Source organism: Propithecus coquereli, unplaced genomic scaffold, assembly GCF_000956105.1.
Source record: "Propithecus coquereli isolate 6110/MARCELLA unplaced genomic scaffold, Pcoq_1.0 Scaffold87, whole genome shotgun sequence".
NCBI lineage: Eukaryota > Metazoa > Chordata > Mammalia > Primates > Indriidae > Propithecus > Propithecus coquereli.
Genome location: NW_012154951.1, coordinates 1,767,099 through 1,794,601, shown reverse-complemented (window position 1 = coordinate 1,794,601; position 27,503 = coordinate 1,767,099). Strand labels below are relative to the sequence as shown.

Genomic DNA, 27,503 nt, shown 5'->3' with positions numbered 1-27,503 from the left:
AAAAGTGACCAATTCTTCTAAAAATAACTAACGAGAGGAAATATTTCAATCCTGGTTCTGGGACTTGATCTTCTGGACTCCAGCCTTGTACTTATGTTGTTTTCTGATGATCATAATGTCTTTAGCTACAAAGACTTCTCAAACTCCCTCTGCATTTTCTTTAGTCCTGTTTAATATATATGGCTTTTTATCTTAACTGCTTTGCCTCTGCTATTCTAGTACAATTATTCTTTTATCTTTCAATTAAGTCTCTTTGTATTCAGCCATTTATGCATCGAATTATGCTATTTAGTGAAAGACACTCTTCCTGCCTTTGCAAGGAAACTTCTAGTCTTCTTTCCATCCATCAGAACATTACTCTATGCTGGCTTCAGGTTCCAATTGCCACTATGCTAATCTGAGACCCATTTGGAAGGATGGAAAAAACATCATGTTAAAAATAGTATATCATTTATTGAGCCCTTATAACAGGGTAAGCACTTGGCTAAGCACTTTACATGCTTTATAACTACAGATGTGACACCACCATTTAAATCTGAAGACTCTGAAGTTCCCTCGAGTTCAAGAATTTGGAGAATGTTGTGGAATTAACAATTGGTAGAAGTAAAATTGTAAGTCAGATGTGACTGAACAAAGCCTATGCTCTTGACTACCACTCTACAGCCTTTCAATCAATATTTCCTACATATTAATTTGTCTCTATACCTTACTAACACTGTGACCTTGGAAAAATCACTCAACCTCTCTGTGCCTCAGTTTCTTCATCTGTAAGATGAAAATGATAATAAATAGGAACAGTATTCCTATTCGGCAGAGTTGTTGAGAAAATTTATTGTATGCTTTACAATAGACGAAGCATTTAAAACTGACTCACTTGGAAGCTGGATATAATTGTCCTTGATAATGAATGGGTTTAGTACCTACCACTCTAGGCTATACTTTCTTGTGGGCTGCCTTCCCTAAGAATAGATTTCAGAGTCACTAGTCCTTGTCTGTCTGGCCTTCTGACAACTGCAGTCCTAGTCTTTTTTCTAGACTGGCCGATGGCCTGGTTTGCATTGCCTCTCCAGGCCAGTGACCTTCCAAACCTGTTGGATGTGCCCACTGAATCCCGCCCACACATCTCTGTGGCTCTTCTGACGCTTGTAGTCAGCAGTCCTTACTCTGGCCTCTGAGCACCTTGAGAAGGACATTCATCCTGTTCCAGAGCTTTTGGACAGGAGAAAATGGTTCCTTTACAAAATGCACTGTAAAACCTGTCCCCAAGAGCAGCAAGTATTTTTTCTGTTTCCCTTAAAAAAAAAAAAAAAAGTTCTCTTATTACATAACTGTGGGACAAGGGTTCAAACACTAGTGCTTAAAATGCAAAATGTGCCCTACATTCAAACTTCTCTTGCCCAGAAGAAGCACTCTTGGCAAAACTTAAATCCTTTAACTCTTTCCTCCCTCTGCTACATGAAAATTGCAAAGTGTTATTGATCTGTAACTTTTTGGTGATATCATGTGAAACATAAAATGCCCCAAGAACCCTCAACGTAGGAATTTGCCTGGCTTGATTCCAAAAGCAAAACCACCCAAGAATTTTATAAGCACTAACTCAATTTTCACTATTTCCTTATCAACCACAAATCACAGATTTTCATTGTGTGAGACACAATTATGAACAAAAATTGACTCCTTGAATCTATTCTAGGAATTGGGCAGGGTAGATCATGTGTCGGTTAATTGCAGATGCCTTGTTTTAAATAATTCCACTTTGATATGTGTCTTTTAGAATATCAATGTAAATTTCACATTCTTGAAAATGGGCTAATGTCATCCTTTTTCTACTAATGAAACCACAGTCTTCAGAGGCAGCTGGGTCTTTCTTTTATCATTTCAACAAATATTTATGGAACACTACAAAACTCCAGATACTAAGGCATAGCTTTGAGGTTTAAATCCTAGTCTCCCTTTGCCAAGAGAAGTGAGAAGGGCTGGGGGCAGATAAACTTGAAGGCCTTGTCATGAAGAGAGATGGGTCATATCCAGATATTAGCACCTGAAAGAATTCTGAACCCACTAACTCGTGAGGCGAGAATTCCTGACTTGCTTAAGATGGAATGTGGGTTTTTTTTCCGTAATTAGAAAAAAAAATTCTACAATTCCCACATACTAATTCACCATGGACAACTTAACTTCTCTGAGTCTGTGGCTTCTTTTGTAAAAAGGCAATAATTATCTCTACCTTGCAAGGTTTTTGTAAGGATGTGCGTAAAATGTCTGGCATAGTGACTGGCAAATAATAGTTGTTTAAAAAAAGAGGCAGCTGTTGATGTTATTGTTATTATTCCTGTCATTGTCATAATGGCAAGCTTTTTCTATCTGTAATTTTTATGTTTTCAAATACCTCATTAGACTTGCAGTATATTTAGATCCGTGCAATATATCTGAATGCATTTAATGATGGGCTCTGTCATAAAGCAACTCTGGTATAGTTTTTGTCTTTTAGAAAAACGCTGTTTAGAATCAATGTATCATAGAATTAAAAGCCCAGCTTGAGGTATTATTGCATCATAGTCCATTGCTTGAGGAGAACAGAATCATCCATCCCCCAGAGGCAGGTCTGCAGTTGGTGCAGATGGGTCTCATCCGTTCTGTGTGTGCTGCAAGTTTTGTTATACTTGAAATGGTTAATTAGAAGAGGTAGGGGGATCCGAAATGTCACAGCAAGTTCCTCTTGGCCCACTGTCACGTTTCATGAATTCTTTTGCCGAACCCATTTGGATTAAGCAGTGACCCAATCCAAACAAATTGCTTCTGTGCCTCTTATTTCCTATCACCTATTTATGTTCCAATACATCTGCATTGCGTGGCTCAGTAAGATCCATTAAGTCCGTGGGCAGTGTTTACAGCTAATTTTTTTTTTATTATTTCTTTGAGGCTCAGATTTCTCACAATAAAGTGATAGAAAATTACTGTGCAAAGAGTAAGTAAAACACTTTTTTAAAAGAAAGGGAAGAAAGAATTATAAGATATGCAATTTCAGCCTGGGAATTCTCAGAGCAACCCTGTGGATGAGAGACAATCATTTCTTGTAGGTTGTAGGTAAAGATATAATTTACCTTTATTTGCAGACACAAAACTCTAAGAAAACATCACTTGCCGTCAATGCCTCTGGCTCTAAAAATATTTATGAGATTGAAATAGTTACCTGGAGACAGACATTTCATTTCAATGTCATAGGTCAGGCACATTGGCTAACACCCCAGATAATATTGATGTACCTTCAACATTTAAAATAATGTTTATACCATTTATTTATTCATTCATATATAGAGCACCCATCTTGAAGTATCTGGGACACTGAGCAAGGTTTACATAAATCTGGCTGTTTTATCCTCTGGGCCATTTGGCTTAGTCTGGTAGACCATAAATATTCAATAATACTTTACAAAGACAAAGCATCTTTTATGCAAACATCTCTAAGCACATTATTCACCAATATTACAATCTCCTTTTCAACCTACTGGTAAAGTCACAGAAACTAATTGACTTTCTTCAAGGTGCCACCACAAATTGTTTATTTTATAAATTAGAGTCTAGGTGTCCTGATCCCAGTTGTAGCTAAAGGGAGGAACAAATACACACACACACACACACACACACACGCACACACACACACACACACACACACACACATTTTTTAGGTGCTTATGCTGATGACCTACACTAAATTTTTCTAAATTGACTCTATTAGGCAAAATGTCTTCCTTAAAGATGTTAAATGTTGTGATGCATCCAACTGAATTTTATAACTTTTGTTCCAATTTGCCCAAGGCCGGTTACCATTTTCAGAGCCCCAAGAATGACCTATTTTAATTGAATCCTGTTACAAATACTTAAACTTTCATACTCTAATCAAGTCAGGTTTCTAAGTAGAAAATAAAGTTGGAGCAAAAAAATAAAACTTTTCATGGAAAGGTCCCATTGAAGTAATAGCATAGCTATACCAGGATAGTCAAGCAAAGTGGAAAGCTTAGCAATTGCTGTGAGATTTGGCCCAGTCTCAAACAGTTCACATTACCCAAGCAAATGGAAATATTTTCAATTATTTATTTTACCTCTTCCAAAAATGTTAAATAATGCAGGTTAAATATAGGAAATTAATAAAATATCAAAAAATGAGAGGATTTTTAAAATCACCCACAATTTTTTCTGTGACAATCGTAAGAACACACTTCACAAACCTCCATCTTCGGGGAGTATAACAGACTGGGGGCCCCAGCTGCTGAACCCTGAAACCTATCACAGTGCTGAGGCTGATCTCAGCCGATGCTGAGCGTGGCAAGGCTTCTGCAGTAGGCCTGTTCCTGGAAGATGTGTGGCTCTTCAGACAGGTGACTTTGGATCAAGGACTCCTCAGTGACCTTGCTGAACTTCCTTTTGAACTGTACTGCAATCTAAATGGTTCATTCAAACTTTCTTTTTTCCTTTCCCTCCTTCACTTGTCAGACATGCATGTCATCCTCTCCAGGGTCTCTCCCCAATATTTCCTGGGCATTTTGCTTAATAAATTTCTTGCATGTTCAATACCATCTTGGTATCTGTTGCTTAGAGGACCTAGACTAACACACCACTTGATGGCAATAATGATGATGATGGTGATAATGGTGATGGTAATGATGATAATAATGATGGTAATGATGATGACGATGATGGTGATGATGATGTTGGTCATAGTGGTGATAAAAATTATGATGATAAGGGTTAACATTTATTGAGTTAAAATTTTTAAAATGCCAAGCCCATATCACTTCTTGGACTTTTGGCTAAGATAAAGTATAAAGATTGTGCTAAGAGATTGCCCAAATTATTTCATGTTATATTCCCAATAAACTCCAAAATGTAAGTGTTAACTGAGAAAAGTCATAAAGAGGTTAAGTAACAAAAACAGACCACATCACTTATGAATATAGGAAGCCGGATTTGAATTTTTGTCTTTCCTATGCCAATAGAGTGTAGAAGCACTGGTGTCAGTAGCCACTGCTTTCTGTTACCTCTGTGTTAATATTTTACAGTAGAATCTTCCATTCCTATTTCTGGATAGTTATAATTTAGCTACAGTTAATTCAAAATGATAAATGTAGTAAGTTAAGCCTTTTTATGCAAGAAATTGGATTTCTACTAGAACTTTTTGTTTCCTCTGAAATTTTCAGTTGTATATTCTTTGGTGTGGAGACCTGATCCAATCATTCAAGTACTGTTAGTGAACTTATTCTAATAATGTATTTTCCAGATTTTTATCACATATATCAAGAGCCACTATGTCAACTCTGTAGTTTGGAGGGATTTTTCCAGGCTATTAAAACCAACAAAGGTCAAGCAAATGAGCCACGGCCATGTAACTTAGCCAATTGGGATTATTAAAACACCTAACATAACAATGCTCAGTCTCCAATTTTAGATTTTATTGACACTGTTACATAGACCACTTAATAACAAACCAATGAGCTTTTTCTAAATGAAACAGTCGGTACGATGAAATGTACTTTAAAAGATTTGCATCCCCTAAGCATGTTTCTAAGAATGAACATTGGCTTTGAACTTGTAGCAGTTTACTAAATTAAGAATAGAACTTTCTGATAGTAGCAATGCCATTTAGAATAATTTGAAGTTTCTTTGACTCAAAAACTAATTGACTTTCTTCAAGATCCTTCAGGAATCATTGGGTCAGTCTTCAGTCTTGGCAGATTTCTCAAAACGGCTCCCTAAATGCAAAATTTTCTGGACTTTTCATGTTAAACACTGATTGTGGTGGCTACAAATGGTTTCTACTATATACCAATTGGTAACATAAAGGAATGTTCCATAAACAACCTTCAAAAGAGCCTTCTTAAACCCTGTCTTGGGTGAGGCAAAGTCATAACTTATAAGCAAAATGTTTGTACCCCTATAATATCCTGAAATAAAAGAAAAGGAATAAAAAAGAGCCTTCTTGAATAAATATAAGTGTTAATAAAAAGAATGTGCTTCCTTTAGAAAAATGACTTGAAGGCACATTACCCAAGCACCACCTCCTAAACAAGTTGCCTTCCCAAAGGCCCTCCTGCATGGAAAAGAAAGCTACTGCTCTGCTTCACTCTGACTCATCAGCGTGTCCCGCCATTCAATTTCTACTGCTACTGGAATTTGGATGGGGTTTGAGCAGTAATTATGACACAACCTATATGACGACTGCCTCAATTTTGTAGATGTTGGAAAGATCCACTTTCCAACTTTCTCCAACCCAGTACAAACCTTTAGCTCTGACTTTTAAAATGGCGAGAAACTGAATCCCTAAATGTTTTCTTAGCTTCTGAAAATCTACCACCTCTGCAACTCCTTTCCCAGATGTTACAATTCAGAATGTTAACTCTGTCCCTCAGAGTCACATGTTGTCTATACCACTCATTTTGGCTATGAGTTACACATTGCCTTTTGTTGCTTTGTTTCTTGTGGAGCTTATCACAGCAACATGTTCTCTGTCACTCATGAGTTGTGTAACATGGATCATGTCAATCAATCTCTCCAGCCTCTATAAAATAAGGAAAGTATATTGACGTTTTAAAAACTACGTTTCCTGGAGAGGAGTCAAGAGTTGCCACATGAGAGGATCAATGAAGAAAGGTATGTTGAGTGGATAGGCTCAAATTCTCCCACTCTTCCTTTGACCAAAGAAGCTCCATATGTACCTTCTATTTATTAGAGGTTTAAGTTAGAGTCTCTTGAAAATTGGTTTTGCTGCATTAAAATACATTCAAAAGACACTGGACTAGAAGGTTTTTAAGTTATTTGTAGTCATTTTAAGATTCTGTAAGAATATCAGTTCTACGTGGGCTTCTTCTGAGTCTTTTGAATTGTTCTGCAGAATATAATCTAGACACTGCAACCTTGCTCTTCTTTGCTACTCTTCTTTTTCCTCCATAACCCCATTTCAAGCATCCTCTTCCATTATGACTTCAGCCATCAGCTATAGTTGATCACCAGCAAACTCAACCTGAAATGGAGATATACATTTTCAATTGCCTCCCAGACATCTCTGGTTAATACTCCAAGGGAATCTCAAACCCAAATTGAACCTATTTTATTTCTATCACATAACCTCCTAATCTGCTCCATCTTTAGTGTGTTTTACTGCTATTTCCTAGCATCATCAGCCAGCCAGTTGCCTAAACCATAATCACAAGAGTCACCTTAGTCTTTCTCCCGTTTCCTTGATGCCCTACATTATGTTCATGAACATATCCTTTTGGTTCTCCTTCAGTGATGTTTCATTACTCTTTTTCTCTCCCTTCCATCCCTGCCACCTAAATTCAGGTCTTTATCATTGTCTGCTTCATCCTCTGCAATAGCCTGACAATTGTTCCTAAGTCTCCATATCTCCTTCCTTCAATTCATCCTCTACACTGCAGTCAAAACTCATTCAAATATACAGACCTGATTGTGTAACTCCATTTGATTAAGAATATATTATGGCTGCCAAATACCTAATGTACATGATCCTAACACCAACTCCTCAGCCTCGAAGAATATTCTATGTGCATCACAACATGGACCTGTTCTACCTTTCTAGCTTCAGGTCCCACCATTCACTCTGTCATCAGAAAACAGCCTATGGCAGTCTTTATCAAAGCATGCACCGTCTACAAAACAATGATACAAGACACTTGCAAAAAATGGAAATGCATGGACCCCATCTGCAAATACTGTTATTACACAGTCTCGTATGATGCTCCCAAATCTACATTTTAACAAGAACTCCAAGTGATTCTAATACATTCTAAAGTATTAGAATTCTAAACCATTTACCTACTTAACTGGACACGACTACACCATTCTCCAAATACAACGTTAAATATTTATGCTTTTGTGCCTGGGCTCAAAATGTTTCTTCTGCTGATATGCCCTTCCTTTGTCTTTCCCTGACAACAAAAATAAAACAAAACAAAATTCTCTTCAAAACCCAGCTTAGCTACCCCATACAATCTCCCACACACACTTCATTCCTGTATCTGCCACTCTGCACACCTTCTCCCCAACAGCTTCTTATCAACATCATGTACATGCCTCTCTCCCCCACTAGAATGCTGGACTCAAGGAGTCACTTTATTCACTTTTACACCCCCAGGTTGTAGTACCCACAGTAGATAATTATTTGCGATTAATTAATAACTACACAACAGTAGTTCAAATAAATATCCATTCAATTTAATGTAATTCTTCATTTCATGCCAAGGAACCCAGGTCTCCAAGTACAACATTAGGACATAACTTTTCTGGATGTTCTCACATAATTTCTCTCCAACCAAGAGAAAAATCATCATCCATCAACAAGCCAACCTCTCACAGCTTTAGTATGGCTGTGCCTGGTCTTTATTTGAGCTGTGGAGAGGATACTAGGATGACAGTAGGAGCATATTTGGCCTTAGCTGTATAATACTTATGCTGAGAACAGCTCAGTTCTCCCTTCATCAAACCAGTTGGGGAACAAGAACTTACGTGTGTCTGCATTTGCCAAATTCTCAGCACTGTGGGGAAGCAAAGGATATGCTGTAATCCCCATTACCTCCATCACTGTATCCTGTTTTCCACACAAACAATAGGCAATGAGCAAAGCTCCTTTGTAATATTTCACCCTGTGAAAGAGTCTTAGTCTCCCACATTGTGTTACAGAGTGTCTGATGTGCATCCCTAACCTGTGTCTGCAATCTAGTCCTGGGTAATAATTTATAAGATAGATGAAGTAATGGGCCATCAAGAGAAAATGTTGCTTTTTCAAAGATCCCCAAGTATGCATCCGTATGATGGACTACAATGACGCCAAGAAAGATTATTGTCTTTAGAGTAAATAATACACTTTTTCCCCAAGTCTCAAAGCCTGTATTTAAATGATTATTCATAGGTGTTGTGGGAGACGTTAAGCCTTAGCTTGGCAATTCCCAATGTAAAAATGGGTAATGTTTCAAAAACTTTGTTTATGAGTCATCTACCCAGAAACTCACCATTGCCTCTTACATTATGTTCCAAATTCCCAGACCAACCCCCAAATCTATTTATCTCATTACACACCTGAAGAGTATTTAGCGACACCTACCCCCATTTACAACATTGTTCCTTTGGGGAAATATTCTCTAAATTTGCAGTCAGGTGGCATGCATATACATTTCTACCTCCACTCAGGTGCATGGGGAAAGATTAGAGAATGAGAATGAAAGTGAAAGAGATCAGATATTCCCAGGAATCAGAATCCAGTTAATCTTATACATACCTTCAAAAAAATGCCCTTCTGCAAATGATTATTGCTCATTAGGACCAAAGAATTGTAACCTCCACTATCAAGAGAGAGATTTTCAGAATTTGACGTGGATCCCACCCTCTCTTTGTTACATAGTTCAAACAAAAATATGGTTTTAAGAGGATTTCACATTGAATATGAAACTATACAACCTTTCGTCTATATTTTCAATTTTCCCCTAACTCCATTAACTGCATATTGTAATTAGTATACAATCTGAATATGTTTTAAGTGGGTGCATCATGGGAATAGCTTCCTATTTTGATGCAATTTTAAACCGAATAAATTTACAGTTTCAAAAATATAAAATAAGCCCTTTCAGCTTAAAAAAAAAAAACTAACTTTTTTCTATTATTAAAATGTGAAGGATTTTTAAATCTCATTTATTTTGTCAATTGGTTCTGCTTAACATTCTTCAGCCCAGTCCACTCTCAATTATCCACGCTAAGGAAGGGGGATCAGTGGCCTGGATAATCTAAACAGCAGACAATTTTAAAAGCCCTTGTATTTGGCCCGGGCATATTTTACAATCAAATTCTTATTATCCACACTAATGAAAGGAAGAACAGACACCTTGAGAAAGATCCAAAGCCAATATAGATCTGCTCAGCTGGCTTAGGGCACCCCAAGGCAGAAGGCCATATTGAGTAGTAGAAGGAAAACAACAGTGCCCCAGCTGCTGGGACACCCACACAATACAAAACATACACACACAGCTACCATATTCATTTCAACACTTCTCATTATATTAGTCATCTTTAGATACATGGAGTTATGTTCAAACAGCCTCAGGTAAAAAAGACATATTATTCATATTGTCCCAAGTAGTTAATATATTATAATAATAGTTCATATGTACTAGAAACCTCTCCTCTTTGGGGGGTTGCTTGTGCCCCATCAGACACTGAGCCTCTTCCTACCACTACCAGGCTCACAGTAATACTCTTGAAAGAGTAGCATAAAGGGTAAAGATAAAAGAGACAGTATGCTGCAGTAGAACAAGCTCCAGCCTGGAAGTTAGGAAGCCTGGATCTTCATCCCCTTTTGGTCTCTGTTCATGCTGATAGTCAGAAGTGCATTCAAGCAGCACGTGCAAAGGTTCAGAGGCATGAAGGTCATGGCACATTTAAAGAATTGCATGCACTTCATTTTGGTCAAAGAATATGATACAAATGGGGAAGAAGCAAGAGATGAAACTGGGGATGTAGTCAGAGATAAAATTACAAAGACTTTTTTCTTTCATGCAAGAAGTTCAGAAATTAATAGACCATTTATGTCTAGACCACCCTGAATGGGCCTGATCTTGTCTAATCTCAGAAGCTAAGCAGGTTTGGGCCTGGTTTGTACTTGTATGGGAGGAGAAATTATCCTGTAGAAAGTAAGAAGACATTAAAAGTTTTAAAATAATTATTGAAATTTATTGAACACAGTTTACAAAGCACTGTTCTAAGCATTTGATATTCATAAAAACACTTGAAATCGACAACCACCCCAAGATAGGCACTATTACTGTTCCCATTTTACAAATATGGAAACCAAAACCTGCAAAACTCAGATATCTTCCAAGATCAGATAACTGGTAAGTGATGGAGTCAGTCTGTTTGATTTCAGAGCTTATGCTCTCACTCAAGAAATGGAATAATGTGGTTAGAATTGTAAAAGACCATGCTATGAGCAACACACAGGAGAAATCTGAGGACAGTGAGAGGAGGGAAGGACATTTTAAGAAGACAAGAGATGGTAAGTTCCAGAACTAAAGGAATGGTCATAGTAATGAAGAAGAGGGGTGTAATCAAGTGATTTAGAAGAGATAGAATAAAAAATAATTGGTTAAATAAAGGAAGGAGTAAGAGGAAGGGTCGAGCATGAAACCCATATTTCTGGCTTGAACATTTGTGTGATGGCCTAATAATGTTTAAAGAATCACATAACCTTGTGCATCAGTGAACTCAGCTGGAAAGCAATCCCTACCAGATGGGCAAGCCCAAGAAGGAACGGAACAATTGATACTTTTTACTTCTAGTACGATGCTGGCACATAGTCATCGAAATAAACAAATGTCTTATCTTGACTGATTAATTTAGTGATGACAAAAAAAATTCATGCACATATATGTGGGCCACTATCTAGAGCCCATACTCCAAACAAATTGTTGAGATACAGCTATTTTTATCTTGTTTCGTAAGTTTAAATATATTGACTCACATTTAGCTTTCTGTGTAACATCCATGTGCATTGTAGAAGATAGGTAAGGGAGAGAGGGCACAGGAAGAGGAGAAAAGAGGCAGAGACATGTTATAGCTTATCAAGATATATGTAAGTATCTGAAGAATAACAAAACCATTTACAGAATGCTTCTATTGGGTAAAAAAAAAGACAGAAACAGTGTATGTGTCCATGTTAAGTCTGTACACAAAATTTTAAAATACCTCTCTGGGTAATTTTTTATTTTATTTTTCACTTGTTTGCATCTTTTAAATGTTCTACAATTATCTTGTACTACTTTCATAATAAAAAAATTTTTTTCTAAATATATGTGATAGCCATCTACTCTATTCAGAAGCTTGCTGATAACAAAAGAATACGCAGATAAGCAATCAGACCCTTACCAATCAATAACCCAAATATACCAATAGCAATGGAAGCAAATATCTTTCATCACTGCTCATGAAGCCAACTGAGGTGCTGAAAAACTTGCCACATGGAGAATCTGCATGTTCAGTAATAGAGGGAGATAGCAAATTATGAAAAATGCAAATGGTTTAGATCAGCTGACCCCAGAAGCAGATGACATGTACCCTTTTTGGCAGAGTACCCGCCTCCACCATGGCTTTTCTCATATTGTCTGAATATTTCACTTTCTCTTGTTATTAATACATTGTCTGAAATTCCATTCATTCCATATTACCTCATTTTCTTAGTCTGTTTGGGCTGCTACAACAGAATATCATAGACTGGGTGACTTATAAACAATGGAAATTTATTCCTCACAGCTCTGGAGGCTGGAAGTCCGGGATCAGGGTTCCAGCAGGGTCAAGTTATAGTGAAGGTTCCTTCCTGGTTCACAGAGGGCTGTCCTCCTTGTGTGTTCTCACAGGGAAAAGCAGGTCTCTGGTGTCTCTTTTGTAAGGGAGGAATCCCATTCACGAGGGCTCTGCCTTCATGACCTAATCGCCTCCCAGAGGCCCCAACTCCAAATACCATCACATTAGAGTTTAGGGCTTCAACATATGAATTAGAAGAGACACAAACATTCGGTCTATAGCACTCATCCTCTTGATAAAAAGGATAAGATTAGAGAATTTCTATAAGTTAGGTGTATTAATAACAGTAAGGAGGGAAGAATTCATTCTTAACTTTGAATAATACCTCACAGTTGATGAGGCGAGTCCATACATTAATGCATGCTGATAAAGACTTACATGTAAGTTAATATTGTATTAAAGTCTTTGGTTCTAATTCAAGATGAAGAACAGTGTATACATATTTAATTCCTTTCTCTCTCACAAATCCATTGAAATGACAGTAAACAAAAGAAGGAAACCACAGCTGAACTAAAAATTTAAAGAGGGCCCCAGTGGAATAATATGGTTACTAAAGTACTTCTCCAGGGCAACGAGTACAGAGAAAAGACCAGGCCTCAAAGCAATCACCATGGAAATTAGTTAAAGGATTATCTGTCTTACTGCTGGCCTCTCCAGTTCCTCTCTTCCATACACAGGGCAGTTGTGCTGCCTTTACCCCGTGCTGAAGTCCCAAGATGTGACTGAAGAGGACTCCTATTATGGGTACTGAGGCAGTCGAAAAAAGTAGACCAAACTCAAGGATTAAACATGAACTCAAAGGCGAGTGGAGAGAAGATACACCAAAGTACAAATCAAGCACACTCTTCCTTAAGGTCCGTGTTACCTGGCAGTTACCGAGGTCTAAATCTGGGCCGTCTCCCTCACACATCTTTTATGAGAAGACTGAAGTCAACAGATCCCACTTACTCACACAGAATTCTGTTTCTTATAGAGTCATCCCTGTCTCAGCTAATAGAACTATCTAACTTCAAAGGAAGCCTAAATTCTTTACTGATATTAATGAACATATTCTTTCATTCATAATCATGAACCAGCACATCAGGCATTTGACAAAACCAAGTAGCACAAAAGATAAGGATGACAATTAAAAAAAAATAGCCTAAAGATCTCAAAGATGATATTTTTTTTAAAAAAAGAAAACTAAATTTCTTAAAAATTTTTACTATAAATTAACAATTTATAATTATGTATATTTATAGGGTCCAAAATTATGTCATGATTTAGAAGTACAATTTGCAATAATTAAATCAAGCTAGTTAACATTACCCCAAATACTTAACATTTTTTGTGGTGAGAGCATTTAAATTTACTCTCAGCAGTTTTGAAATGTACAATGCTCTATTATTAACTCTGTTCACCACACTATTCGATAGACTGCAAATATATATATATATATATATATATATTCCTCCTAAGATTTCGTACCATTTGGTATCATCTTCCCATCTGCCCCATCCCCCAGCCTATGTAACCACCGTTCTACTCTCTGCTTCTGTGAGTTCGATTGTTTGGGATTCTACATTTCAGTGAGAACTTGCGGTATTTTTCTTTTTGTGCCTGGCTTATTTCGCTGAGCATAATGTTCTCCAATTTCATCCATGTTATTGCAAATGACAGAATTTTACTCTTTTTTAAGACTAAATAGTATTCCACTGTGTATATATTTCACATTTTCTTTATCCAGTCATCTGTTTATTGACAATTATGGACAATTCCATAACTTGGCTATTGCGAATAATGCTGAAATGAACATGGGAGTGCAGACATCTCTTTGACAAATTGATTTCAAAACTTTTGAGTAAATACTCAGAAGTGGGATTGCTAGCTGGAAAACTTAATTTTTTAAATTAGCATTCTTAGGGAGATTTGAGGGGTGATGGCATAAAGAAAAAAAAAAAAAAACACATGGCTTCCTGCAAAATAAGCAATTGAAGAATTCATTTCTAAAAGGTAGAAAAATGATTGCCATAATGAAAATATTCAATGTTAAATAAAGGAGTTGAAAAAATACAGCTAAAGTCCAAACACAATTAAAGTACAGTCATTAGGAAGAAAAACTTGAAGAAATCAACTCAGATCCAAAGAGGCACAAAATGTAAGAGAAAAGTTTGCAATATTGATCTGATGAAATTTCAAAAAAAAGAAAAAAAGAAAGAAAGAGAGAGAGATCAAGAGAGTCAAGGAAAAAGAGAATTCTGAGGTTTAGAGAAGTTAAGTGATTCTCCAGTAGTCCATAGAGTCTGATATATTCCAGATGTGTCCCATTCCTAAGCCCAAAGCTGAAGTTCAATCAATACATATAAATGTGGCCCCAACGGTTGTTAATGGCTGCTGTCCACTCTGACAGGTCAATGCAAGTGCCAGTCTAGACTATGCCTGTTGTTTGCAGTTGGTATCTGATTGGTTAGTGTGGGTGGTATACTAGTGGATTAATATTTGCATATCATCCCTCCCTAAGCCTATGCTCCTTCCATGCTGCCTGCATCATTAATTGCATGGTACAATAAAAAAGGAGGGCATTTTTGAGATTTTTGTCGATCTCAAATTTGAAACTGGGGGAAAGAAATAAAGGTGATTTCTATCATATCACCTTTTAAGCCATGATATATTTCACGATAAATGTTCACTTCTCATCTTCCTCTTTCCCTACACACCAAGAAATAAACAGCCATGCTTTTAAGTCTGTTCTCCCTCCTTCTTTCTAAGGTGGTCAAATGGAGAATAGATCTATCTTTCTATCCCTCTTCCAGAAAAGTACCAAGGGCAGCCAGGAGATCAATCCAAGGGGTTTAGTAGAAAATAGAAACCAAGACATATAGCCGAAAGTAGTTGAGTGGAGAAAGCAAACAGGACGTGGTCTAGAGAAATATGAAGCGTGTGCTGACATCTACAGCAGGTAGATGAGATGTGTCTCTAACTCAGGTTTGTATGGACCAGTTGAGTTTTTAAAAAGGACCAGAGAAGAAACAGCCTGTATAGAATCACCATAAACCCGACCTAAAACCACCAGTTATAACTGCCCTGTTCATTTTCCCATCTTTTTCATGGAAAAAATAACCTCAAATTTCTTAACTATAGGATTCCACCTTTAACACATCAAGACAAATAGACGGCCAAAGTCTGAGGCAAGGCCCATTTCTGCCAACATAAAGTTAAATCGAAATCAAGCATTATATTAGCATCTAGGACAGTATGAAAGGTTCCCAATGGCATTCATAAAACTGAGGTCATTGGCTCCTTAAGAACCACAGACTCAGATCCCAGTAGGAAACATTAACAAAGTAGTTTAGACTTTGCTTAGGATTTGTGGGATTTTGCAGAGCATGTTCACCCCTTAAGAGCCTTCCTGAAATCACTGGGAATTATAAGCTCACAGGAAGTATAGAATTGGGTCCTAAATGTCATTTTCATAGCTCTGCGGGGGCCTACCAAGAAAGTAAACAAAATACCAGTCAGCTACCTGCTGTTTTTGTTCCCTCCAACCAAAAACAGAGGACAGAGTCAGTTTCACAAAGGGTTAAAAATCATGGGAATTTTTCTGTACTTAAAAATATTACATGAGACTCACTTCTATATGTGCCACGGTTTTCTGCATTTTCTTCCCTGCCTCTTGGTCTAAGGAACACATTTTATAGGTTTTACTAGGTTCTTTACAACTCACCTAAAACACATAATTTTCCTCCTGCTTATACCCCTTATTTATTATTTATTTATTAGATTTATATTGTGCTTTCCCCCAAAAGGCTCAAGGCACCACACAGCCAACTCTGATATAACAAACATTAAACTCTTCTTTAAAACCGTAAACAGTGAAGTAGCCAGAGGAGAGGCGGAGGGGACGTGAACAAGGGACAGGAAGAAGGAAAGACCGTGAACCTGGTGAAATATGCAACCAAGTAGTCAGCGTCACGGGAGGCCTAGTGACCAGAAGGCCCTGCCCCTCCCGGTGGGTCCCGCCTGCAAAGATCGTGACAGTGCCTTCTATTCCAGGAACAGGGCCAAAGTACCTCCATTTTTGTGCAAAGGTGAGGGAGGGTGTGCCAATTATCCCTCAGGGCTTTCAAGAGAGCTTTTGAAAACAAATATACCTACACAGACAACTGTGCTTTGAAAATCAGTGGAGAGAGATACATGGCAATGTTTTATAACAAATCACCAAAACGTTAGATTTTTTTTACGAATACGATTCATGATCAGTCCTCAGTTCTGCTGAGTGTCTGCAACTTCCAAAGGCTCTGTTGACTTTCAGAAGCCAGGGCAGGACAAAAGTCCAAAGATTATCAAAATTGAAAAGTGACAGGCTGTCCTCAGCTTTTAAATCCAGGCCGCATTGATTTGTCAAAGCCACACATTGACTGTAATCCAGGCAATGGTGGAGGAGATGGTTAAACAGTAACTTTCCTGGGAGCTACTGGCAGAACAAGTTAAGAATGAGCACAGAGGAGTATATCCCGATTAGCAGTCAAAACAAAAAATGACCATACCCACTAAATGGAGTAGACAATGTACAGAGTGGTGGAGAATGCAGCCAGCAGAAAGAAAAATAATGATAGTATTGATATCAGTATTAGCATTTGGTGAGCACTGTGGGCCGGGCACTCTTGTGCTCCAGTTACATATGCTAAACTCTTTAATACCCACAACAAATCTACAAAGAGGGCATGACCATTTTTCAAATTTTACAAATAAGGAAACTGAGGCTTAAAAAAATTATTTGCCCCAAATCACTCTGCTAGTAAGTGCTTGAGCTAGGATTCAAACACAGCACAAAAGGATAGATAAGAGCTCCTAGGGTGGAAAACAAGCAAACAGAAAAATCGCTCTGTGAGCTGACAATGATAGCAGGCTGATGGCTCTTGGCAGGGCATGTTGGATCAAGTTCCCTACCCTGAAAGCTGTTTATAAAGTTAATAGCAACTTAAAGGTCACCAAAAAAGACCTTAAGATAAGGCAGAAGCAAGCCCAGTGCAGAAGAGCATGGGACAAACTGCCTCCAGGCAGACAGAAAAGGTGCAGCAACACTGAGATCCTGTGCAGACAGGAGATCAGAATGGACCAGTCAAGGCTACCTCCAGGTCCTAGGTTAGCAGCAACTGGAAGTTGGTAATTGCAACCCTCTGCATTGTCTTGTATAGCTAACTGCATATGTATGCCAAGTTAACTGCAGAGTTCTATAGTGAATCATTCTCAGTAATCCTTTTGTGATCCTGCCCCACATACGAAGAGCACTTACTAAATGCAAAGCACTTAACATACATTATCTCAATTAAACCTCATAGCTATGCTATACAGTAGATACCATAATAATCCCCATCTTACATATGAGGAGGCACAGAGAAGTTGAGTAACCTGCCCAAAGTCACAAAGCTAGTAACAAATAGAGACCAACCTCAAGCCATAACTGCCACACTCTGCTACTTCTAGAACCTGATTCTATTCACTCCATCCCAGTACTCTGCCGTCCCCTCTCTGATTTGCCAGACCTCCTCTTCTGAGGAGGAAACTAACAAAGAGCATTGCTTCTGTTTTTACTCCTAGAGGGCCAGCCTATTTCAGGCAACCTCTATGAGCAAGTAGAAATTGTCTGGGAGAGGATGAAAGAAGATACCATATCGTGAGAAAGGTGGTATTCAATCCATGCTACTCAGGACATGTTCAGACACTCCTTTAAAAGATCTTGTATCACAGAGCATATGTGTGTGATAATACACACAGCCCCCCGTGGGAGATGTCTTCTACATGGCAGATAGCAACTGTGTAGCAGAGATTCCTCATTCCCATGCTAGAGGTCCCAGAAATGGCAATTGAAGTTTGAATCATAAGCAGCATGAATTGTGCCAGGATCAACATGTACTCTGTTTCTCTGGAAAAAAATCTCCCCACAGTCACATGGCTCTCTCTTTCTTGTCCCTTAAGTTTTAGATGAAATGACACTAGTTCACAGAGACTTCACATAACCCTTTATTGCAGCCTCCTATTATCAAGGTAGCACTTACTGTAGCAGTAGTTATTTCATTGATCGATTTACTTGTTTTTCTCAGTGTATTAGTTTTCCAGGGGTTTTGTAACAATGTGCCACAAAATGGATGGCTTAAACAACAAAAATTTATTCTAGAGGCTTGAAGTTCAAAATCCAGGTGTCAGCAGGGCCATGCATTCTCTGAGAGTCTAGGTAGAATCCTTCCTTACCTCTTCCTAAATTCTGGCAGTGGCTTGTTGGTCCTTGGTGTTCCTTAGCTTACTGCATCATTCCAATCCCTGTCTCTGTTGGGCATGTGGTATTCTCCTTATATGTCTCTGTGTCCATATCTCCTTCTTCATAGGAAGGACACAGTTATGCTGGATTAAGGCTCTGCCCTGCTCCAGTATGATCGCATCTTAACTTAGTTAATTTCATCCTCAAATTTCTAGTTCTGGCCCCCAGAATTTATTTAAGAGAATAAATTTCTCTTGTTTAAGCCTCACAGTTTACGGTAATTGGTTGCAGCAACCCTAGGAAGCTACCACAATAAACTCATGTAGCTTTGTTTAATTCAGGGCTTTACACATTTATTTGATCCAATCAATATTGTTTCCGTGGTAACTATTAACAATCCCAAATTCCTTAGCAGAAAGAAATACATATTTTAGAAAAGTAAAGCTAATCTTCCTATTTTACAGATGAAGAAACTGAGACTCAGGGAGGACAATGGATTCACACAACTCGCGTGCGGTAGGAAGGAGACCAGAACTCAGGCTTCACGGCCATTCTGGGTTCTCTTTACCATTAGGTAGCTGCTCCCCTTTAGTTCTCAGCTGCCCCAGGAAATGGGGTGGTGTACAAGATTAGGCTCTGTGCTTCTGTGCTCACTAGGAATAGTACAGGGTGCTTTTCCCAACTGATGAGGGGTTCTTTGAAAGAATTCACCCAGTATTTTTTCCAGCCAACACAAGAAACTGTTCCCTTTTTTAGGGGGGTTGGGACAATGAGTTCAAGAAACCAGGAACAAAAGCAGCTGATCCCAATGTAAACTGATGTCTCAGATAAGTTTGGACGGAGTGAAAATACAGCTGTATCTTGGTCTTCACCCCCTCACGCCACCACCCCTGTGCCTACAGAAAGGGCCAAGAGAACGTGAGCCTCCCATATTCGACAAGGGAAACCATTTCATTTATAACGTAGGGACTTTCCAATCCTTTTCCTTCTTTCTTCTTACCTCCTTACCCCCACCATCGTCCCCAGGCATACAGAACACACCAGAAGTAATCCACTCCAGCGTCTCCTACCTTCCACTTGATAAGCTGCCGTGGCTGCCCCCCATCCAAATCCTGCAGGAAAAGCCATGGTTTCAGAAGCAGCAGACTGGAACCCTCAGCTACCAGGGCCTCAGCGCCCTTTTTAGCCAGAGGAGCAGGGCAATTGAGCAGACAGCCTCTCACCAGAGATGGGAGTCTCCGAATGCAAATATATAGCACACAGGAAGGGAACGGGGTTAAAGGATCCCATTTGATTAGCCACAGCCTTGATAAGAAATCAGACACCCTGTACAAGGTGAGCAATTGTACTTTCTTCTGCCAGCACTCCCTGATTCGTAAGGGAGTTGGACCAGGCTGGGTGCTACGTTCCTGCTAGGCAGGTCACCTATTTACCTGATCTTTCCTGTTTTAAATAACACAAGGACATTGTTTTAAAAAGTCATGCAATCCTACCAGAATTTTCCCTTAGCCAATTCATCTCAATGCTTGATCCCTACTCTCTAGAGATAACCAATTTTAACTGTTTCTTTTGGTATTCACTCCCGTGTTGTTTAAATATTAAATAATAATCTGATAGTGTTGCTTATTTTTTTCAGTTTTAGATAATCATTGACTTCTAGGTATAGGTGGGGAGGATCTAGTACATTCTCTCTCTCTCTCTCTCTCTCTCTCTCTCTCTTCCTCCCTCACCTTCCGCCTTCCAACCAACATGATAAGATTGCCTTTTCTGTTTAAATAAATGTGATATTTACATTACTATGCCTATGTATAGTTCAAAGCTGAGTCATGTAGGATACCATTCTTACATGCAAAGTCTTATTTTCTCTGGGGTTAATCCACTGTCTGCTCTTTATGTTTATTTAATTTGCTCTATACCTATCGCTAATTCATCCCCAAACACTCTGACAGAAGTACAAATCTCTGAGTTGTTCAAACAACTCTGTTTTCCTGCTCCATTCTGCACTGTTTATTTTTTAGGTCATCATGGAGTCCACGATCTCCTTCGTATCATTCAGAGAGACTGCTTCACCTCTGCGACGGCCTTTCTCACTCTTTGTTTCTTTTCCCCCTTTATAAGCACATCTTCAAATAACTTTCTGATAAAAGGAGCATGGGGAGATAAATATTTTGAAACCCCATGGCCATAGAATTACCTTTTGTCTAACAATGCATTTAATATGCAGTTTGTTTAGTACAGGATTTTATGACGGAAATAATTTTCACTCAGAATTTTGAAAGCATTGGTTCCTGGTTTTCTAGTCTCTAGTGTGGCTATTGAGAATTTTGATGACAATCCAAGTCCGAATATTTTATTATAACCTGTTTTTGTTCCCCCAGCCCACCCTCTCTGGTTCCCAAGCTTCTATCTCTGAAATTTCACACTCATGTGCCCTGATGTGGAATCTTTCGTCCACTGTGCCGAGTATCCAGTGGGTGCACCACTGGAATGTAGAATGTGTAAAATAGGGTAAACTGAGAGAGGGGTCCATGGGAATTCTGCACTAGTTTTGCAACCTTTTTTGTAAATCTAAAATTGATCCAAAATAAAAAGTTGTTAAAATAAAATGCCAGTGGAGAGAGGAGTTAGGAATAATCAAAGTGAAGAGAGTTGTTTATTCAGTTTCCTCAATACCACACTAAATCATCCTACATTGTATAATGACAGGAACACAAGATCTGAAACGAGGTATAACGAGGTTGAAATCCTACCCTCTCCAGTTATCCTAACTCTAAGAAGAAAGAAGTGATTAAATATAAAGGGAAATGTGGGAAGACATTTAAGATATTTAGAGGTACATGTTTGGTGAAATAAACCTCAAAAATGCAGGGCAATTTTAAATTTAGTCCTATAATCATTCGGTTCTGAAGCAATCTTTATAAATTGAATGTAAACAATAAATATTAAAATATTTACATGATAGAACACTAGATGGCAGTATTGCAATTTTTTTAGATTTATGAGTTGTATGAAATGATATTAAAATTCAGTTATTCCACCAGTGGCTGTGTAGCCCAGTAGCCCCTGGCTTAATTATTACTACTCTTCTAAAGAGTCTTCTCCAGAAAAACAATCTACCATCTCAGTGCTCCACATTCTCTGAAGTTATTTTTCCACAAATGGCAAAATTTACTTTTTCTCAACTCTGCTGGGATCCCCTAGTGCAGCATTCTCAAGCTTTTTGGTGTTAGGACCTCTTTACACTCTTAAAAATAATAGAAGCTCCCAAAGAATATTCTTTTTTCTTTAACGTGGGTTATATCAATCAATAGGTACTGTATCAGAAACTAAACCTGGGATTTAAAAAAAAAAAATTGTTGTTGATTACATTTAAAAGAGCAATGAAAAGTACGTTAATAGAAAAATAACCATATAACCCCAAACAAAAAATGTTTAGTGAGAAGAGTGGCATTGCTTTACATTTTTGCAAATCTCTTTTGTGCCTGGTTTAATAGAAGACAGCTGGATGCTCATATCTGTCTCTTACTCAATTTGTTGTCTCTGGAAAACTCCACTGTACACTCATAGAATTTAAGGCCATGGGTGAAAAAGGCAAATCATGTCTTACTATAATTATAAAGATAATTTTGACGTTGCAGAACCCCAAAAAGGGTCTTGAGGACCCCGAGGAGTCCTCAGACCACACTCTAAAAACCGTAGCTCTCCTAGCACTCTCTCCCCACGCCTTTTCTAGTACCTTCCATTGTATCTTTATCCCCTTTCAAAGAGCTCATTTCACTCTTATGGCTCTAAGAGGTGAATTTGCAGCCACAATCTCAGGTGAGAAAGAGTTACGATATTTCTTTATTTTCTTTATACAAAAGGATTTCAGACTGCCATGGCCCCATCCAGAAAGAATGGCTGGTAATTTAAAGTGTCATTACTGTATTTGGGTCCCCTCACTCCATTTTAGGGCCATACAACACAATTTGATCTTATAAAGACCAAATAAAAAATATACCTGGTGTCCCGATTCCCCACCTCCCAGTTTTGGTCCATACAAGGTGATGCCAAGATATCCACTTTCTGAACCAACCACGGTCCCTTCAAGTCCCCTGATTCTCTGCTCTTTAGGCACAGGACTCCTTCTCCAAGATTGAAAACCCGAGGTCTTATGTCCAACTACCCTCATCACAACCACACAGTAATCCTTTTGAGGTCCTGCCACCTTCCAAGGGTACTACCTCAGGACAGCAAGACAAACCTTGAGATTCATAAGACCCACCAACCTCTGTCTACTCCCCAAGCTGGAGGCAAATGTAAGTTACTTGCATTACAGTTTTGTCTGCAGGTGTGTTCTTTCTAGAAGTCCTGGGAGTGCTAAGAGATTGTAAACTTAGGGCCCTCTAGGATAAAAAAAAAAAAATCTCGTGGAAAATTGTCTCTTTGTTAACTGCAAAACAAATTGTTCTCTAATAAAGATTCAGCTCCATTAGTCATGACTTCGACCCTCCCAATTTGAATTATTGAGATTCAAAAACTCTGATGTTCAAAATGTTCCTGGGTACCTGTGTTAGGGAAAAAGTAAGGTTCTAAATGAGCGTTTGTCTATCTGTAGCGTAGACGCCTGTAGCTGTAGCTGATCCTGTTTCCTTTCCCATCTGGGCATATTGTTAGACTCCATTTGTCAGCTCTCTTACAAATAGGTGTGGCCACATGACTATGTCCTGGCCACTAGAATGTGGGCAGGAGTAACGTGTGCCTCTTCCGGGCTGGGCCACTAAAATCTGCCTACACAATCATTCACGTTTCCCCCATGTATCATCATTCTTCTTTTATCCGCTAGCTGCATACACAGGCTCCACTGGAAAACCCCAAGGCCCTGGGAACTCCTAGATGAAAGGAGCCTGGTTCCCTGTGTCACTGTGTGGAGCAGAGCCCAGTACTGGCCCAGCACACTTTGGACTGTGGTGTGAATAAGAAATAAACTTTTACTTTGCTAAACCACTGAGATTGGGGAGTTGTGCTAAATACACTCTCTGAATAATAACAATTATTATTTTTTTTCAAAAAACAAAAGGCCTAGGGAAGCAGTTTAATAGTTTCAAAGCTCTTTTTACCAGCAGGGGAGCCTCTTTAGTGATATCATGTCACTGGAGAAGAAAGGAGTGAAAGAGAAAGTGAAAGAGGGCCAGGTGGGGTGAGGCACACCAAAGAGCAAATCTGCCCACAGTTGTTTGTGCAATGGATTATTCATCTTGATTTTTTGCATTTGCCAAGAAAGTTCTAGTCAAATTTTGACCTAAGAAGGCACGTTTTACAAAAGCACGTCCCAAACAAGGCCCCTGACTCCTACAAGTAATCTGCTATTTTTAAGATTTCAAAAATTCTAATTGGAATTGTATATTTGCTTGTATTTGTCTCCCAGGTTACATAAAACATCAATTTCATGGCTTTAGACTTTATCATTGTGGTAATACCAGTCTCTCATGCATGAAAAGGCAAAAATGAATTAGTTATAACAATACTCTCAGTTTCTTAGTTGATAGAATCTGTCAAAACATGAAATGCAGGAAGTAAATCAGTAATAAAGGGAATCTTTGATTGTGAAAATTCTGACAACCATGATGATGTGTGTGAACATGTGTGGGAGCCAGGGGCTAGGGACGTCTATTAATCTGGGCCACCCAGGATTCAGTCAACCTACCTCCTAATTACAAACTCTGATTTTCCTTTGGGTCTCTGCCTCTGCCCTATACAGCCTAAATTCTTCTGGAAAATCTGACACTAGGCCCCACCCAATAACCTACAAACTCCAGGTATTAATTTAAGGCCATCTTCATATCTCATCTCATCGGTTCCAGGAATTGGATTAGAGGTGGGTTTGAAACCCAATTCCGACAATGAAAAGTAAGAAAAAGTCTGTTAGGGTTTCTGAGAGAGAAGCTTTCTCACTTTTCCAAAGAAGTTATTTAAAAAGACATACTCTTTCTTCTATGCCTCAATGTGAAAGTTTTGAGTAACTATTTCATAAACATAAAGACCAGCCTTGGAATATAGAGGAAAGATGGAAGAAAATAATCTTTGGGAACCTATGAATTCTCTATTCAAGGTGAGTTTACTGTTACTTGCAATCAAACAATTCAAATACAGTATAAATATATATGCATAAGTGTGTCTATATATAATAAATATGTGTATGAGACATATTTATATGTACATGTGTTATGTCTATTCTTGCATGTGGTTTTATGTAGATATATATGTGTATAAATGAGTATAGATATGAAAACAGATGTCTGCATATATGCATGTATGTGTGTATGGTTCGTATGTGTCTATGTATCATAAATTCCTCCAAAAAAGAACTTCGAAACTTTTACTGGATATTTCTTCTAGCTGTCTTGATTTCCGGCCCATATCACCAGCCTGGAAATGAAGATATATGTGAGATAATTAATGGCAGGCTCAAGTGGGATTCCATTACATTATTTGTATTTATTTACTGAAGGCTATACATCCCACAAGATTTAGCATGAAAGAAATATAAAACAACAGCAGTGCATCACTCAACACTCAACCCTTCAAAAAGCCATACTGCTATATAATTAAGGATTTACTATTGAGTAATTTTCAAAACAAACAAAAAATGCTCTGCCCTTCAAGGTGTTGACAGGCTGATACTAACAATGGCATACAAGTAATCACAAAACCCACTCAATACCACTCAAAGGTCAACTGTCGAGCTTTGTGCTCTAAGAATAAAAGACTGTCAGTGGAGGCAGAGCCCTTGGAATTCCTTCTGGGAGCCTTCCAACAAATACCCACAGCTGTGTATCAAGTTCTAGCAGCAGCTTTCAAAACACTATTCACAGCGCCGCTGCCAGGGACTCTGTCTACCTCATCAGTGTGATTCAGATTCACGAGATGTGTTATTCCCACAAACTTGGAGTTAGCCACTCAAGTCATCCTCCACAAAAAAAAAAAAAAAAACCTTTCCCAAAACAATCTAGTTGCACTTGCATTTCTACAGAGTATTTGGAAAAGTGTTACACAGCTGGGACAAGGGCGAAGCAAGTAAGGGGCCTCAGGGGCAAAATTTAAGGAGGCTCTCACTTTCGGTCCCAGCCCTGGTGTTAAACACCAGAAAGAGAATACCCAAGTTCAAAGGCCTTGCTACAGATGATGAACTGGTTTTATTTCCGAACTGTTTGTGGCAACGCACAGGTGTGTCATATGCCTCAGGACTAGACTGTAGCTAATCCACCTAAGTCTCACAAGGGCTTTCACGTTGGAAAGTATCTTTGATTATTAATTTCGCTTCAGGGATTGGGTTTGGAACTTCAAAAGCACTTTCTTCCCACAGTGAATCAAGCGATGCGTTGGAAGCCCACAATCTGGAAAGGAAGCATAAAAGAGTGAAATCGAGCCAAATAAAATGTAAAACCAGAGTGAAAAAGAACAATTTTAGTGATGGTAAAATTATTTTAGATCAATGAGATTGGAAAGCGGGCACAGCTTTACAGCATGTGAAGATCTAGGAGAACCTACCCAGACCTTTCTCTCTTGGATCCATAATTAAAGACCGCTGTGCAGCCCGGGTACCAGCTGAGCCCTTCTCTGGTCCTCCTACTTCCTGTACATGCAGCCCAGTTCCTAACACTGTGGACCCTGATTCCTTAACATGTCTTATGTATCTCAGTTTACCTTCATCCTTGTTGCCTCTTCTCTATTCAAAGTCTATAGAGAGCCTCTCAGGCCTGGAGAGTTCCAAATGGGCTCCCAAGTTCCAGTTTTGTGCCCATCCAACAAACTCTACTGCAGCCCAAGCCATCATTCTAAAACTGTGGTCCCCACCCCCTGGGCCATGGACCAGTACCAGTCAGTGGCCTGTTAGGAAAACAGGCTGCACAGCAGGAGGGGAGCAGGGAAGCTTCATCTGCACTGACAGCTGCTCCTTATCACTCACATCACTGCCTGAGCTCCACCTCCTGTCTGATCAGCAGTGGCATTAGAGTCTCATAGGACCACCAACCCTACTGTAAACTGTGCATGCAAAAGATCTAGGTTGCAGGCTCCTTATGAGAATCTAATGCCTGATGATCTGAGGTGAAGCTGAGGTAGTGATGTTCATGCCGGGGAGTGGCTGCAAATGTAATAAATGTTATGTGCTTGACTCATTCCAAAACCATCCCCCCCACCAGCCCGTGGAAAAATGGTCTTCCATGAAACTAGTCCCTGATGCCAAAAAGGTTGGGGACTGCTGTTCTGAAACACAGATTGTTCAGTGATTGCCGCTGCCCCTGAAGTCCAAACTTCTTAATATCTACAAAGCCTATATGATCTGGTCCCTGTCTCTCTCAACTTACATTCACACCATTGTCCTCTTACAAACTCATTCTAACTTTTGCTAAGCTTTTCAAATCTACCATGCTCCATGCTCTTTCTTAGCACTGGTTCTTCATAAGTGATGTTTCTTCTGCCTAGAACTTTTTCCCCCTTATCTTGGCTTACTCTCAACTTATCTTCCATTGACCAGCTTAAGGTTATTTTTCAGGAACACATCCCCCAGGATTAGTTAGGTCCACCTGCCCCGTTTTCTCATTGTCTCTTACATGCTCATTAGCATAACACTCATAGCATTTTCTTTTAAAATCTGTTTAGCTGCCTGTCTTCCCCATCAATTTATAATCTCCCTAAGAGTAGGGATTGCCTTAATTAGGCAAGCTAAGAATTAAAGGCTAATTTGATTTTTTTTCATTTTAAGTCATCAATTCATTCATCAAATATATATGGAGCATTTACTAAAAGTCAGGCACCAGATTAAAGACTAGGAAGATGATGGTGAACCGAGTAGATCCAGTTAGTCCCTGAACATACAGTCCAGGTTTAAATCGTCTTACAATCTGCTAATTAAAGTTCCCCA

At 38.8% G+C, this 27,503-nt stretch overlaps 1 protein-coding gene across 1 annotated transcript in view; it reads right to left on the bottom strand.

The window, feature by feature from the left end:
* Positions 1 to 20,121, bottom strand: part of LOC105826249 (cytosolic beta-glucosidase) — a 126,432-nt gene extending 106,311 nt beyond the window's left edge. Inside the window, exon 1 of the mRNA XM_012664196.1 lies at positions 19,669 to 20,121. Coding sequence (XP_012519650.1) covers positions 19,669 to 19,726 — 58 coding nt within the window. The 5' untranslated portion in view covers positions 19,727 to 20,121. The remainder of the gene's footprint in view (positions 1 to 19,668) is intronic.
* Between the last annotated feature and the right edge of the window lie 7,382 nt (positions 20,122 to 27,503).